The sequence below is a fragment of the Schistocerca gregaria genome, chromosome 5 (assembly GCF_023897955.1).
Source record: "Schistocerca gregaria isolate iqSchGreg1 chromosome 5, iqSchGreg1.2, whole genome shotgun sequence".
NCBI lineage: Eukaryota > Metazoa > Arthropoda > Insecta > Orthoptera > Acrididae > Schistocerca > Schistocerca gregaria.
The window spans coordinates 99,938,778-99,953,525 of NC_064924.1; the positions used below are offsets into that span (position 1 = coordinate 99,938,778).

Below are 14,748 nucleotides of genomic sequence, written 5' to 3' on the forward strand. Positions count from 1 at the left end.
AATTTCGAGCTTTCGCAACCGGCGGCTGCTTCGTCAGGAAAGAGGGAAGGAAAGGAAAGATGAAAGGATGTGGGTTTTAAGGGAGAAGGTAAGGAGTCATTCCAATCCCGGGAGCGGAAAGACTTAACTTAGGGGGAAAAAAGGATAGGTATATATTGGCGCGCGTGCGCGTGCACACACACGCATATCCATCCATAGGTATGTGTGTGTGTGTGTGTGTGTGTGTGTGTGTGTGTGTGTGTGTGTGTGGGCGCGCGCGCTCGAGTATATACCTATCCTTTTTTCCCCCTAAGGGAAGTCTTTCCGCTCCCGGGATTGGAATGACTCCTTACCCTCTCCCTTAAAACCCACATCCTTTCGTCTTTCCCTCTCCTTCCTGAAGAAGCAACCATCGGTTGCGAAAGCTAGTAATTCTGTGTGTGTGTTTGTGTGTTTTGTTCATGTGCCTGTCTGCCGGCGCTTTCCCGCTTGGTAAGTCTTGGAAACTTTGTTTTTAATACATTTTTCCCATGTGGATGTTTCTTTCTATTTATATATATATATATTTTCTGGGGGGGTTATCAGTGTTGCTTTGTATATTTATTAAAATTAGGTGTCCATGGAGATTTATCATGTCTTTCATCACAATTATGTTAATAGTGTCCACGCACCAGCCCGCTATATGCAATAGCCACCAATTTGCACAGTTTCTTTCAAAATCTCTTAACAATTTAATAAGGAAATACATGAAAACTGAGAGTAAACAGCTTTGTAACCAACTTCAATGAAATGTGGAGCATTTTCTGCAGATATTAAAACTTTTTCTTAGGTACGTTTATTCACTGAGGTAGATTCGATATCCAATAATGTACTCAATCATTAGAACTCGGAAATGTAGCATCAATACTGTTCGAGCTCCAAACTACTACTAGTAATAGGAATAAATGGTTTTGTTAATTAGTAATATAAAGCTTAATAACTGCAGAATACACAGTAATGCAAAAAACTTGATTGTTAAAATATTTTTGAAGTTGCCAAAAATGTTTTGCATCATTTGTAACAGAAATGATAGAAAATTGGACTGGAGAAGAATGTCAGAAAGTGCTATTTAAGAATGAAACATGGTAATTAAATCATTTCCTTCCATAAAAAGGAAGAGAGAAGTATGGCATTGGAATAAAAGACTTTTGTAAAATGATGTTTCTGACTGCTAAGGAAACTTCATCAAGATAAAAAAGAAGTCATTAATACAAAAGACTGTCCTTCAAGCAGCCAGAATAGAGGCAGCTGGACTGCCAATTATAGCACATTTTTCAAAAATCATATTTCTTCAGTAAATGCAGTAAAAGGTACAAAACAACACTATGGGTATGATTGAAGTCTTTATTCTAAAGTAATCACTAGAGGCTTGAGGACAACTATCCCACTGTTTCGCGAGCTGAAGGATATCCATGTCCAGAATTCCTATAGTTGTGACAAGAGCCAGTTCTTCACTGTGTTCTTCAGTTCATTGTACAAATTGAAACACTTCCCTCTAAGGTTTATTAACTGAACCAAACACATGGAAGACACAGTCTGCCCCCGGTAGTTGAGTGGTCAGCATGACGGACTGTCAATCCTAAGGACCCAGGTTCGATTCCCGGGTGGGTCAGAGATTTTCTCCACTCAGGGACTGGGTGTTGTGTTGTCCTAATCATCATCATTTCATCCCCATCAACGCGCAAGTCGCCGAAGTGGTATCAAATCGAAAGATTTGCACCAGGCGAGCGTTCTACCTGACGGGAGGCCCTCGTCACATGCCATTTTCATGGAAGACACAGGGCGACATGTCCAGGATGCAGGGCAGATGCTCAAGCTGCTCCCACGTGAACTTGGCAATTAGCTTCTGTGTGACCTGGAAAATGTATGGATATGCATTATCGTGGTACAGAATCGTTCCTTCAGTGTGCAGGCCAGACCATTTGCTCTTGATGGAGTTACCTAGGCTGTGTGTTACAGTTCACTTCACTGTTGATGATTTTTTCACACTTGAGGAATTCAATGCATATCAGACCTCAAGTGATGGTGATCATCGTGCCTGCTAAAGGCACAACGAATAGTTTTTAGGGGGAGGTGATGACACATCTCCACAACCACCCCAGACACTACATTCATATCTTTAGATGACTCATTATGCTGTCCCAAAGTGACAAATTTCAACCAGTTTGATTGTTACAACATTTCATATCTTTTCATTTGTACATTCCTTATCTTATTATTATGTATACGGAATAACAGACATATGACTTATTTTACTGAATCATGTTTGTATTTAGAAACAAGTCTTGTACAACTGGTATTACACATGGTATGTTCGACACCACCAAGAAGTTTATTCTGCTGTGATGAGAACTTGCCCTCCGACACTTTTTTGCATCTTGAACATATCTCCATGACTTACTGCTCCCCCTCCCTCTTTTTTTATTGTACTTAATATACAAATAATTACTGTTTCTTCCTAATTACTAATTGAAGTATTCATTTCTGTTCCCTCTAATTTATCTTTATTTCTCATTCTGCCCTCGTCTTTGAACTGATGCTGGCTCAATGCTGACCAATGTGGCATCTGTGACCTACTTTCTGACACCTGCCCCTTCATTGTCATCTACCCTTGACTTACGGCGAGTACCTCTAATACTGGGGTATGAGTGGTTTACCCTTACTTTTTAACCTTTCCCAATCTATCTGTCTGCTCTTTTAGTGCCAAAAGCTAGGAGATGTGTAACTTTCACTTTTATATGAGTCAGTAGGCAGTGTTGCCCAGCAATTCTGTCTCGCAATTTATTAGTTTTCTACGTCTTTTCTTTATTATTTAACCTGACCATTCAGCTGCAACTAAATTTGGATCTGAAAGTAAATCATTCATTTCTTATATGGAACTAGGATCATTGAAAACTTCTTCCAGTACTACGGCAGTGTGCGAACGGTGGTTCAGCTAACACAATGCAGGATGCTAATAAATACAGAACTATTGAGCATTGCAGATTGTTCATACTCCAGCAACTCTGTGACAGCACAACACAGACATCCTTCATTATGTAGTTCAGACAGATCATCAAAGAGGACAACAGGCAAACTGTCATCCTTATTCATTTGCGATTGATGTTGAAAGAAGGTACACCATGAGTATGAGCACAAATTTTCACTCACAGCAGGTGCCAGACTCGGATGCCACCTGACTAACTGCTAACAACAGTAAACTGACTGTAGATAGGTACAATGACAAAGACTGCTAAAAAAACAACTCACCACACATGGCCACTATCTCAGGGTGTTGAAGCTCAACTGTGACCAAATGGTGGGGATGAGTTCTAGAGTAAGGAGAAGGCATGAGGTGAGGAAGAGGAGGGACACCAGGATACAATTGGGTAAAGATGCTAGTGCTGCCTGGCAGAGTGTGCAGGAATTTGGAGACGATAGGGCTGTTAGGTATAGTGTGAGGAGACTGTGCTGGGGGAGGGGGGGAGTATAGAAGGGGAAAGGGCTTACTTGTAAGTATGTTGGCGGGATAGAAGGGTGGTATAATACTGGAGTGGAAGAAGGGAAGGCGATGGTTAGCCGGGAGACAGAAACTACCAAATGTTTAAGCTATGGGGCTACAGTAATGAAGGATATGTTGTAGCGAGAGTTCCCAACTGCACAGTTCAGAAAAGCTGCTGTTGGTAGCAAGGATTCAGATGGCATGGGCTGCAGATTAGTCATTAAAGACAAAGCACATCATTTTGGGTGGTATTTTCAACAAATGGGTGATCTAGCTGTGTCATGGCCACAGTTTGATGGCAGATAGACAGCTTGTTAGTGGTCATACCCATCTAGATATCAGAACAGTGGTTGCAGCTCAGGTGGTAAAATCATATGGCTGCTTCCACATATGGTCCTGCCTTTGATGGGGTAGAAGATGGCAGTGACAGAAATGGAATAGATGGTAGTGGGGTGATGTATGGGACAACTCTTGTATCTGGGCTTATTGTAGGGATATGGGGAAAGGGTTTGGGAGCAGTGTTGAATTAGATACAAACAAGGATACTGCATAGGTTTGGTGGGTGGCAGGAATACCACTGAAGGATACTAAAAGGATATTCCTGATTTCAGGACATGATGACAGATAAGTGAAAAGATAGGTGAAACCCTGTCGATGAATGTGGTTTACGTGCTCCAGTCCTAAGTGATACCAAGTCAAGAGAGCAATCTCCTTTGTGGCTGGACAGTAGGCATTTTGTTTGTGATAGGTGATTTGGAAAGACAGAACGTGGGAGATCTATTTCTGGACAAGGTTGGGAGGATAGTTTCAGCCTGTGAAGGTCTCCATGGGACCATTGGCATATTTGGAGAATGATCACTTGTCACTACAGATGCAGCCACAAAGTAGCACTCCTCTCACAGGTCAATGCGTTCCAAGACAGGAGCATCTAAGCCACATTCTCTGCCAGAGCTTCTGCTACCATTTGTCATGCCTTGAAATGAGGAATATCCTCCCCACCACTCCCGCAGTGGTATTCCATAGCCCACTGAGTGTACAAAATATATGTGTCTGTCCCTACTCCACTCCTTCTTCCAACCCCTTGCTACATGACTCACGTCTCTGCAATAGATTTAGATGCAAGATCTGTCCCATACACTGTCACTTCCACTATCACCTACTCCAGTCCTGCCACAGGCATCTCCTATCCTATCAGAGGCACAACCACCTGCGAAAGCAGCCATATGATGTAACAACTAAACCACGAACACTGTTTTCTGCGTGTAAATGACAACTAAAAAGCTATCTATCGACATGAATGTGGCCAAGAGACAGCTGAACCACCCATTTTCTGAACATGGCACCCAACACAATGTGCCTCACTTTTACGACTGCTTCGCAGCCTGTGCCATCTGGATTCTTGGTACCAACAGCAACTTTTCTGAACTGCACAGGTGGAAACTCTCCCTCATCCTTCGTTCCTGTAACACTGTGGCCTAAACCTTTTCTAGGCCATGTCTCCCACCTAATCATCCCCGTCCTCTTCCCTTCTCCCATTCCAGTATGAAACAGGTCTTCTATCCCGTCAACACACCCAAAACTCCTCTCCCTTTCTATATTTCTCTCATTCCCCCACAGCACTGTCTCCTGCCCCTGCACCTAACAGCCCTACCCCATCTCAACCAAGTCTTGCACAATCTTCCAGACAGCACTAGCATCTTCTTCCACCAATATCCTCCTGACCCTCCTCCTACCCCCCTCATGCTCCCTCCTTACCTCACTACCCATGCTAGTAAATTGCTCCTTTAGACAAAGCCAGTATCATCCAATCATGAGGCCAGTCTAATCATATTTGCCTATTTCTTTTTTAGTCTACAGTTTCTTGTCATAATAATTTCAGAAAAATTCCTGACACTTGTAACAATATGTAAGTTATGCATTTTGTCCAGAACGAACTGTTATTAACATGCGCCATCTAAAGATATATCTTTTCTCATGTTTCTGGGTAATGATATAGCCGTTTAATTTGCATAAGAGGTGACAAAGACATTATTTCTTTGATGTTACTCATATTCATACAACAAATAACAAATGTTGAATGTCGACCATTGCCAACTGTTGTATATTTTCTGCAAATAACTGTTGTTGGATCAAGCAATTGCTGTTGGGTCAGGGATGCAGTTAGTATTGTCTTGTTTCAATAAAGCATTGTTCATTGTTGATGCAACTTTACAGACTTCGAAATATTGCTTGGTAAAGCATAGACTTTTTTATTTAAATAATTGTGACAACTGACATAGGCTATGGTTGAAATAGGTCAAATTCAAACTTAAATGCATTGTCTAGGCAAATAAGTAATGTGATGTATGATACTGTGATTACAGGGGTTCTGAGGAGTAATGAGTACTCCACCAGGTGCATAAAAAGTGTCACAGAATCAAACACTCGGCAAAGTACACATTGGAAAAACAAATGTTGGGTATGGCCTTTTTGCCATTCATCCTCAAAGTGATGGGTAGAACCAGCTGTGTATTGTGCAAACATGGTGTACAAACAATTTATAAATTGACAAAGGATATCAAAGTGTGTCTCAGATCAGCCAAGGAAAAAAGGGACCCACTTGCAATATTCGGAATATATTGCATGTCCCGTACATCTGGAAAAGTCTCTGTTGGAATGACTGGACGATCTGTCAACATTGTGATCACTGAACATAAGTGGAAATGCAGGTTGGGACAGGTGGGAAAACTGGTCATGGTGAAGCACACACTGTGTAAAATTTGCCAACAAGGAAGCTATTGCAGTAGAGATGAGCTATCAGACCTGCTTCTTCAGGGAAGCTATAAAGATACATAGACATGACGACGACTTCAACAATAAAAAAAAAAAAGGCTCGATGTGAATGGATCTTGGACTCCCGTGTTGAAGTGAATGTCCAATGGAGATAGCAAGATGAGAACCACAGTGGAAGTGACCACAGAAAAGCCCTCAGATGTTGGCACACCAAGTACATATAATCTGCAGCCACGAGCTCAACTCCAGTCCACAATCAGCAATGGAGATTGAAGCTTTAACAATGCCAGCCACTTGTGCTGCTGAAACATCATAAAAATCATCAAACAAACATTGGATGAAGACCCTGAGACAGAAGCCAACAGGAAATTTGTCAACAAATGGCCACGAAACCTTAAAAATTTTGTACTTCCATCTTTCTTCAGTTACATTTCATTCCATAATCTGTACTCATTAGACTACTCCTTCCATTTAACAGTTCCAATAATTCTTCTCCTCTTTCATTGACATCCTTTCACTGTGAATTTTGATCTCACTCATGAAGCTTTATTTTATTTTAGTCATTACTTTTCGGTATATAGATTAAACAATACAGGTGAAAGACTGAATACCTGTCTTACACACATTTTAATCCAAGCAGATAAGAACTTTTACACATCTGTGCAGGTGCAAATTTGTACTGTTAGAGAAATGACATAGATGCATACCTTTCAAAAACCTATCTTTATGTCTTCCCTCTTACAATAACATATCAAGATATCTGTCTACTATTTGGCATTTTAAATTATAGGTTGCTGGACAATATTCACATTCAGATTTTTGCACTGTGACTTTTATTATAGAATGGAAATAAACCAGAATCTTTCATGTATAACATCCTTTTGCAGGAAAGGTTGACTGAAGGTAAGGTAAAGGTGTAGTAATGTACTGCATGTCATATTGTTTAGCTGCCATTAAATTTCTTTCTTACATTTCCCATATTACAGTGTTCTTGAGCCCACTAATTATTCATATTAGTTGTAAATTATGAATTAATGGAGACAACATTTCTTTGATTTGTATTACCCATAATTTCTTTATGAATTACATCATGACATTCTGGGTATAACATGGATATGTAACTGGGAACAATTTTTCTATTTAATTTTGTGTCATCATTGAAACACCAATTAGTAACAACATTTTTCAACTTCAAGATTTTCACAAAATCCATCTCAATGATGACAACGATCCATAGTTTAGATTCAATTCAAATAGTTTGGAATTATGTACACAGTTTCCAACTTCTTCAGACCTGAATTTCCATATTACTTCAACAGTTACAGTTATGATGTTCATGGGTAATTTTGGCAGTGGCTGATGACTGGCCATGGTTAGCAGTCTCAAAAAGTTCTTGGTCTATTTACTTCAAATCTTTACATGATATTCTAATAAACAGACAGACAGACATAGGCTGTCTATTTTTTAAACAGCCATGCACAAATCTTCAGTTAAAATGGATTGAAAGGAAGAAAATGCTGTGCTACACTTTTGAAATATGCGGTTTCACTTTCCTTCTCAGCATGTAAACAATTAGACAAATTGTTTCTCATATGTATATTCTTTTCTCCTTATATATAATTGCAAATAGAGATTGTACACACAACATTATGCTGTTTTGTTTTCTTTCATACAGTCAATTTTCACAGAAGACAGGAGAGTTGTATTTATGGTGTATTGGCTTATGAATAGAATACTACTACAGAACTGATTGTCCGAATTTTGTAATCCTCATTTGCAGACTGGTACTGTCGCTGAAGTTACTATCCTCACAAATCCAACAGCTGGAGATCTCTCTCTCATAACTATATATAAATGATCCCAGTTGATTTACCTATTCATTTTAAACAACTTCAACTCCAAATCAAGGTTTTGCTCACAACAACAATAAACAAGGCTCGTGGTCAGTGGGGGGAGGGGGGGGGGGGAGAGGAGGTGATGTTACAGAGAGGGAGGAAGAGGAGGAGAATATGGACAGAGAATGGGAGACGAAGAGAGGAACAGAGGGATGGCCGGAAAAGGAGATTAGAACATTTATCCAGTTCCCATATATATTTAGAAGATGTAAAGCATTCCTGGGTTTGTTAGTAAATAATATTTTGCGGAAATAAAGGAGGTGTTTTTCTCTCTAATATTGTTACCATGTGCTGTCGGGCACCAATAGAAAATTCAATTAATGTTATAAAGTATGTAGTTACAACTGCAACTAAAGATGCAGAAATGGAGCCCACAAATTTGAGTCTTACTTTAGTTTTTTTAATACATAATTATAATCAAATAGATCCTTTCTGCCTATTTGCATGTCAATAGAATTTTACCTACATTATTGTGTTACCATGTGCTTCATAGTTAACAGATGTTAATGGATGAACTAAGTTCTTTATATGTATGCAGGCCCTGCACCAGGAAGCCTGAGCTGGGAGACATCAACTGCTGACCTCGGACTCGGCACACTTCTGGCACACATGGAAGCTGCACGCAAATTTGGAGAATCTGTGCCTATGTTTAGACGTAATGCTGAGATTGCACTTGGCAGTGCTGCAAAACAGGATGAACTTCTGACTGACATGTTTCGCACAGAATTCCACCTTAAGTTCCTCTGGGGAAGCCGTGGTGCCTCTGTTGCTGCGGATGAGCGCCGTGCAAAGTTTGAACAGGTGCTCGCAGTAATGTCAGACAAGTGCGAGCCACCAGCATGAGTGGAGGATAATTATGTTTAATTGGCTGATTTGGCACTTAGTGCTGACCAATGAGTCTTAATTGTTGGATGGTATAAATGCTGATACAAATCAACAATGTTTTTGCTGCAGGAGAAGATATGGTGAGCAAATCTTGTTTCCAGGTCACCGAAAGGCAGTGTAAGGATTAGAAGAAAGGGCATGGTGATAATGCAAGAAATGACGTCTTCATTCTGACCATTTCACATGGTGTCACGTTATGTTAAGATGAAGAGAGCTTAAGATTTATTTCAAACTACTGCTGCAGATAAGGTGACTAATCTGAACACACCACTGAACACTGCCATTAAGCAACACATCATAACCTTGTGTCCAAAAGAATTAAAAGAAACTATGGTACTTGCAAATATCAAGACAGTTGTTTTAGCATGTACTTTGATTTTTCATTGTCACGTCATGGGAATAGGTACAAACTTGCAATTTTTTCCTAATATTTGGATAAAAGAAAACATACTTCTGTCATATTTTTTTCAGAGACATGGCATTGTGGATTTTCCCTCCTTAAGTTATCAAATGAAATGCATTAGATTATATAGTGAAATGATATGTGAAAGATTACCATGTGTTAGGTGTTTAAAATTCGGTTCAAATTTTTCATACACGTGTGCCATACATGGAACAGGTCCAGGTAGTGCTTTAAAGTGCTGCCTTAGCACAGCTAGAGAACAGTGTAACCCATATATCTCCAGGAGCTTGTGAAATGGTTACACAGAGACAAACTAATCTCTGTTAATTACACAATCATAACAGTGTTTATTAAGTGTGTACACAAAGAATTTTACTGTCTGAAACAGCTGAGAACTAGAAATACTAGAAAAATACTTCATCTGCCTTCAGGTTCACTTTACTTGCTTTACTAGTTGTGCTCTTCAGATTTATAGTAGATGCTGTAGTTATATGTTCTTGCCATCAAACAAACCAGCAATGACATTTGTGCTCCCTCTCACCTTTTTTGTGTAATTTCTTATATCAAGTTTGAGACAGTTAACTAACAACTGTGGTTTTATGTTGTGGGTAACAATGTAGAATATAATACCAATGAATAATTGGAAAACATGAACATATTAATTTAAATAAATTTTCAAAACTTTCCTGCCAGATACATTTTTTTCCTCCCCTGCAAATGTATTATATTTCAAATGAGGACTTGAGTCAGTACTTCTCTCTCTCTCTCTCTCTCTCTCTCTCTCTCTCTCTCTCTCTCTCTCTCTCACACACACACACACACACACACACACACACACACACACACACACACAGAGAGAGAGAGAGAGAGAGAGAGAGAGAGAGAGAGAGAGAGAGAGAGAGAGAGGAGAATTTGTGTGTGTAATGCAATACACTACAGCTGATTGCGGTGAAACTAATCACATAATATTACAATAAAGTTGGATTAAGTACATATATTTTTCTGATTGATGATATGGCACAAAGAAGTGGTGCTTACTGTGGTAATATTTCCTCTGACAGATGTAATTTCTTAATATTGGTTTCATATTTTTCATATTTGTTAATCTTTATCATGTAGGAAATGAATATGTAAATAAAACAATTATTTATAATTTCCTGGTTGCACCATTTTGATTAAACAAGTTTTTTGACATACTAGTTAATGACTGGCTAGGTCTATACAGAAAGCAGTAAAGTAATGCCCAATAGTTACAGTATCTACTCTACACTTAAGCACTGAATGAGTGACCATTCATGACCTTTCCAATAAAATAAAGAGAACAAATTGGTAGCAAGTCTTCGTTTTATAAATCTTTTTAGATGAGAAAAAAATAAGATATAGAAATTTTAATATACTGTAAGTAATTTCCCGTATGTGATAACTGTAAGTAATTAACAGAAAATTGTCTTCCCTGTATTATTTAAGGTGCTTCAAATTGTTTGATGAAATTTTGTCGAACTTAAGTCTCTTGCTCGAACACAGTGTGGGATATTCCTGCTTATGAAATTTCCTTTTATACTTTTGTGTTATGTTCTAATCATACAAAGGCTCCTCATTCATTTGTTTTATGTTTGGTATGTTAGTTCACATCAGATTGTGTTACTTTCCCAACTGCTTCTGTTGGTAATGATCTGCTAAAAGTAGTTATTCCAATAGGGGAAAGCTGACTTTAAAACCTAGAAAAATGCTAAATGATATCCAGTGTCGCTGTTGGCTGAGGACGACTCAGTAGTCAGCTACCTTTATGTGGTCCCCAAGACCTCACTGTGGAATTATATAGTCTTTTACACAGAAGCCCAAAGGTATTGAATAAAATATTTCATTTATGGCGGAAGACAGATGTTTCATCCAAAACATGAACCAAGTAACAGAGAATTCGAGTACATACCACAGTCATTTTCTGGAAAGGGATCGATAGCAGTTTCCTTATTTTTGCATTTGTGTTGACTCTGTTATTCCACAACATATTAAAAAGTTTTTAAGACTTAACCATTTGTGTCTTCCCAAATTGAAATGACTTCTCATCTAAAGTAAGCCTACTGCCTGAAAGTCTGGTCTCCTGTGATCTGAATGTACCTGGTGTTGAATAATATGTAGCCTGGTGGATAATAGGTGTGTTAAGCATGGACTAGACTGTATGTAAAAGTATGAAACGTAAGTGTGTGTGCTGTCACGCAACGAAAAGTTGTTCGTGCCTGTATTATGTGCACACTGTCTGAAATTTTATGAGTTGTTTGAGATAATGCAATAGTTTTTCATTGGTTTAACACTAGATCGCGTGTTTTACTCAAATCAGCTACAGAATTGGTCCAAGAAACACTGAAATTTTCATTCTGAAGGAAAGAACATTCATCATCATTAAGATTAGCAAAGTTTCTTTGTTAGTTTGTGCAAAAGAGGTTCCGTAAACAAGTTCACATATGGCAGGATTCTTTGTTGTGATTTGTTTTACTGAACGATGCAACTCCAGTCATCCATACGCAACTTGTACTTCGATAGGCATTATAAATGAACAGTTTCATGAACATAGATGAGCAAAAACTTTTTAATTTATGTACTATTCTTCACACAGTTGTACTCTTTATGTTGCCTGCAGAATATGAGTGCTGCATCAGAATTTATTTTAGAAAATTAACTTTTCAGCAATTCTTGCTCTCAAGTGAAGGTATTTTCAGAAGCAGGCAATAAAGCACATCTGTATTTTAGTTTGATCAACAATAAACACTGTTATTGAGCAAAAACTTCAGTAAACTGCTGAAACTTTTTGGTTGTAGACCAATACTACCATATTCAGCGAAATGTTATATATTTTTATAATTGACACCAGCTTTGCATCTCAAAATTACACAACCACAGCTTGTCAGTCCTGGATACATTCTGGAAACATTTCTCTTCCCAGTTCAGAACCAACTTGAACATAAGCAAATTAGTAAGATACAGTACAACAGATGAAGTCTTCTTCCCTTGTTTAATCGTTATATTAAATGTTTATTTCATAATTTTTGTGTGTGGGCATATAGTGCAAAATTGGTTGTTATTGCAAATTTAACACTCTCTCTGTGTAAGTAGTACTGAACACTTAGAAACTTACATATAAGGTTGTGACAGAGACATACAAATTTGTAACTAAAGTAACAGATGGCAGTTATGAACTCTTTATAAAGCTCCTGGAACTGAACATACCCTTACTCCTAATATCAGAATAAAATGTGAAAAAAAAAGGAAATAAACTGGAACATATTTTCATATCCATCTTCATAGCATCAGTTTCTCTGGCATTAGTGATAACATTTACTTAATTAAAAAAAATACATATTCCCTGTTACTGAAAGAACTATGGAAATATTTCTGTTTTGGTAAATAAGCATGAGAAACCACACACTTCTGGAATGTAATTCAGTTCACGGTATGTCATAACTACATGGCTGGAGATGATTAATCACTGTGAATAGCTTTCTATCCAAAAATTGTACACATACTATTATGGTATTATAAATAGCAAAGTGTTTGTATTAAAATATGCCTTTGCAAGTAAACTGACAGTATTGTTTAGTTTTTCTCCAAGAAAACATAACGAGGTAATGTAGAAGAGTTATGAATTGATGTAAACATTGTAATGGGAATTACCTTCATATAATGTTTGTGTTTGTGCATAATATATTATGACAAAAGTCTTAATTAGGTCACTGATAAATGAGAAACCTTAAAAAGGGACCATTCAACACCAAAAAAGTTTCATGTGAGCCGGTACGGCTATCTAGGATTAACTGTGGATCATACAGTTAGTTTAGACAGAGACTTAATCTTTATAATCAAATGTTACAATACGATTTCATATTATTTCACGAACCACATAGCCTGTCTCAATTTATGAGATTTCTATATATGTGTTATAATATTGACGCATATGAAAAAATAATGCTTAAAAAATAGAATTTTTGGACTTTCTTGAAGAGAACACCAATATTCTCTAAACCTTCTATAGATAAGTCATGGCTGTCTAAGTAAGTAGTTAGTCATAACAGAGGTGATGTACAGGTGATGTCCAAAACAAAATAAAATTAATGTTCAGAAAGTTAATGCTGTATAAAAATGTTGTAGCTGTAATTTTTGCGACACCATAAATTAAAATGTACCTCAGAGTAGCAGCTTTAGTTACCATGTGTCTAAAGAAAAAGAGAATTTTGTACATGAACCTTTTTATTGACATAATTGAAAGACAATAGTCTGTATTCTCAGATAATTAAGTATGTATGTGATTGTGACTAATGAAGTAATATACTTATGTGTCTCTTCAATTGTACAAGCAACTTTTGTTACTTGCATTGCTCAATAAGTAAATGTGTTTATCTGAACAGAATGCAGCACTATTAGTTGAATGTTAGAAGAAGATTATTTATTGTGAAACATGTGCTTGGTCGCAGATGTGCTATTTTGGTAAAGCAGTTATTGCTATGCTTTTTATCTCTGTTTAAGTTCCTGGTCAGAGTAAATATCTGTTCCCATTTAAAGCAGTGGCATAATATCTTTGGATGTATACGTTGTATTAAAAATGGCATATATTTAGAACTACTCAACATAAAGACTGCTTTGTTATATGTGTACATACGATGTAAACTGAAAAGTTATGGCACATAATATTTTTAATGTCTACTGTAGCAATGACAATTGGCATATATGTTACAAAGTCTCCATTGAGAAGTCTGCTGGACATTGAAATTGTGGTACTTTTGCAGAAGTGTCCAGGTGACTTGTGTAAAGCAAATGAATATTTTCTATTTGTGAGATGTATGTTTTGTTGTATATAATTACCTCCACTTGTGTATTATACTCTATGTTTTGTGTAGTAATTTTACAAGAGAATATTAAATATAATTTACAACATTTCCATTGTTTAGTTGCTTCTTTCATCCTAAAAGTCTCTCATTGATATAAAACATTTGACACTTCATTCTGAGCTATTTAAAATGTATTGTAACGTATAATTTTCAAAGAGGCCTGTGTCATTATACTGATACTTTCACTGCTTATGAGCATATTTATCTGTTGCAAAAGCACAATGAAAAATTTATTCTTTCTGCACAGTAACACAAATTTCAAAAATTTGTGATTCTAGCTGTATTCATAAACACTTTTCCCCCCAGCATTCTCTTTTGTTGGTTTGCTTGTAAAATGGAACTGTCACTGACAGTTGTGTGTAGGTTAGAATTTAAAAGTTATTTGGATAACTGATGGGCGATAATGTGTGGGAA

The 14,748-nt window shown here is 37.5% G+C and overlaps 1 protein-coding gene across 3 annotated transcripts in view; it reads left to right on the plus strand.

Annotated features, from left to right (window-relative positions):
- Nucleotides 1–14,382, plus strand: part of LOC126272054 (SH2 domain-containing protein 3C) — a 950,261-nt gene extending 935,879 nt beyond the window's left edge. For 2 of the 3 annotated variants that reach the window (XM_049974570.1, XM_049974571.1), the window contains exon 14: nucleotides 8,705–10,370. In XM_049974570.1, the coding sequence (XP_049830527.1) occupies nucleotides 8,705–9,009 (305 nt within the window). In that variant the 3' untranslated portion in view covers nucleotides 9,010–10,370. Of the gene's footprint in view, nucleotides 1–8,704 lie in introns of all 3 variants that reach the window. The other variant, XM_049974572.1, reaches the window with a different exon arrangement.
- The last annotated feature ends 366 nt before the right edge of the window (nucleotides 14,383–14,748 follow it).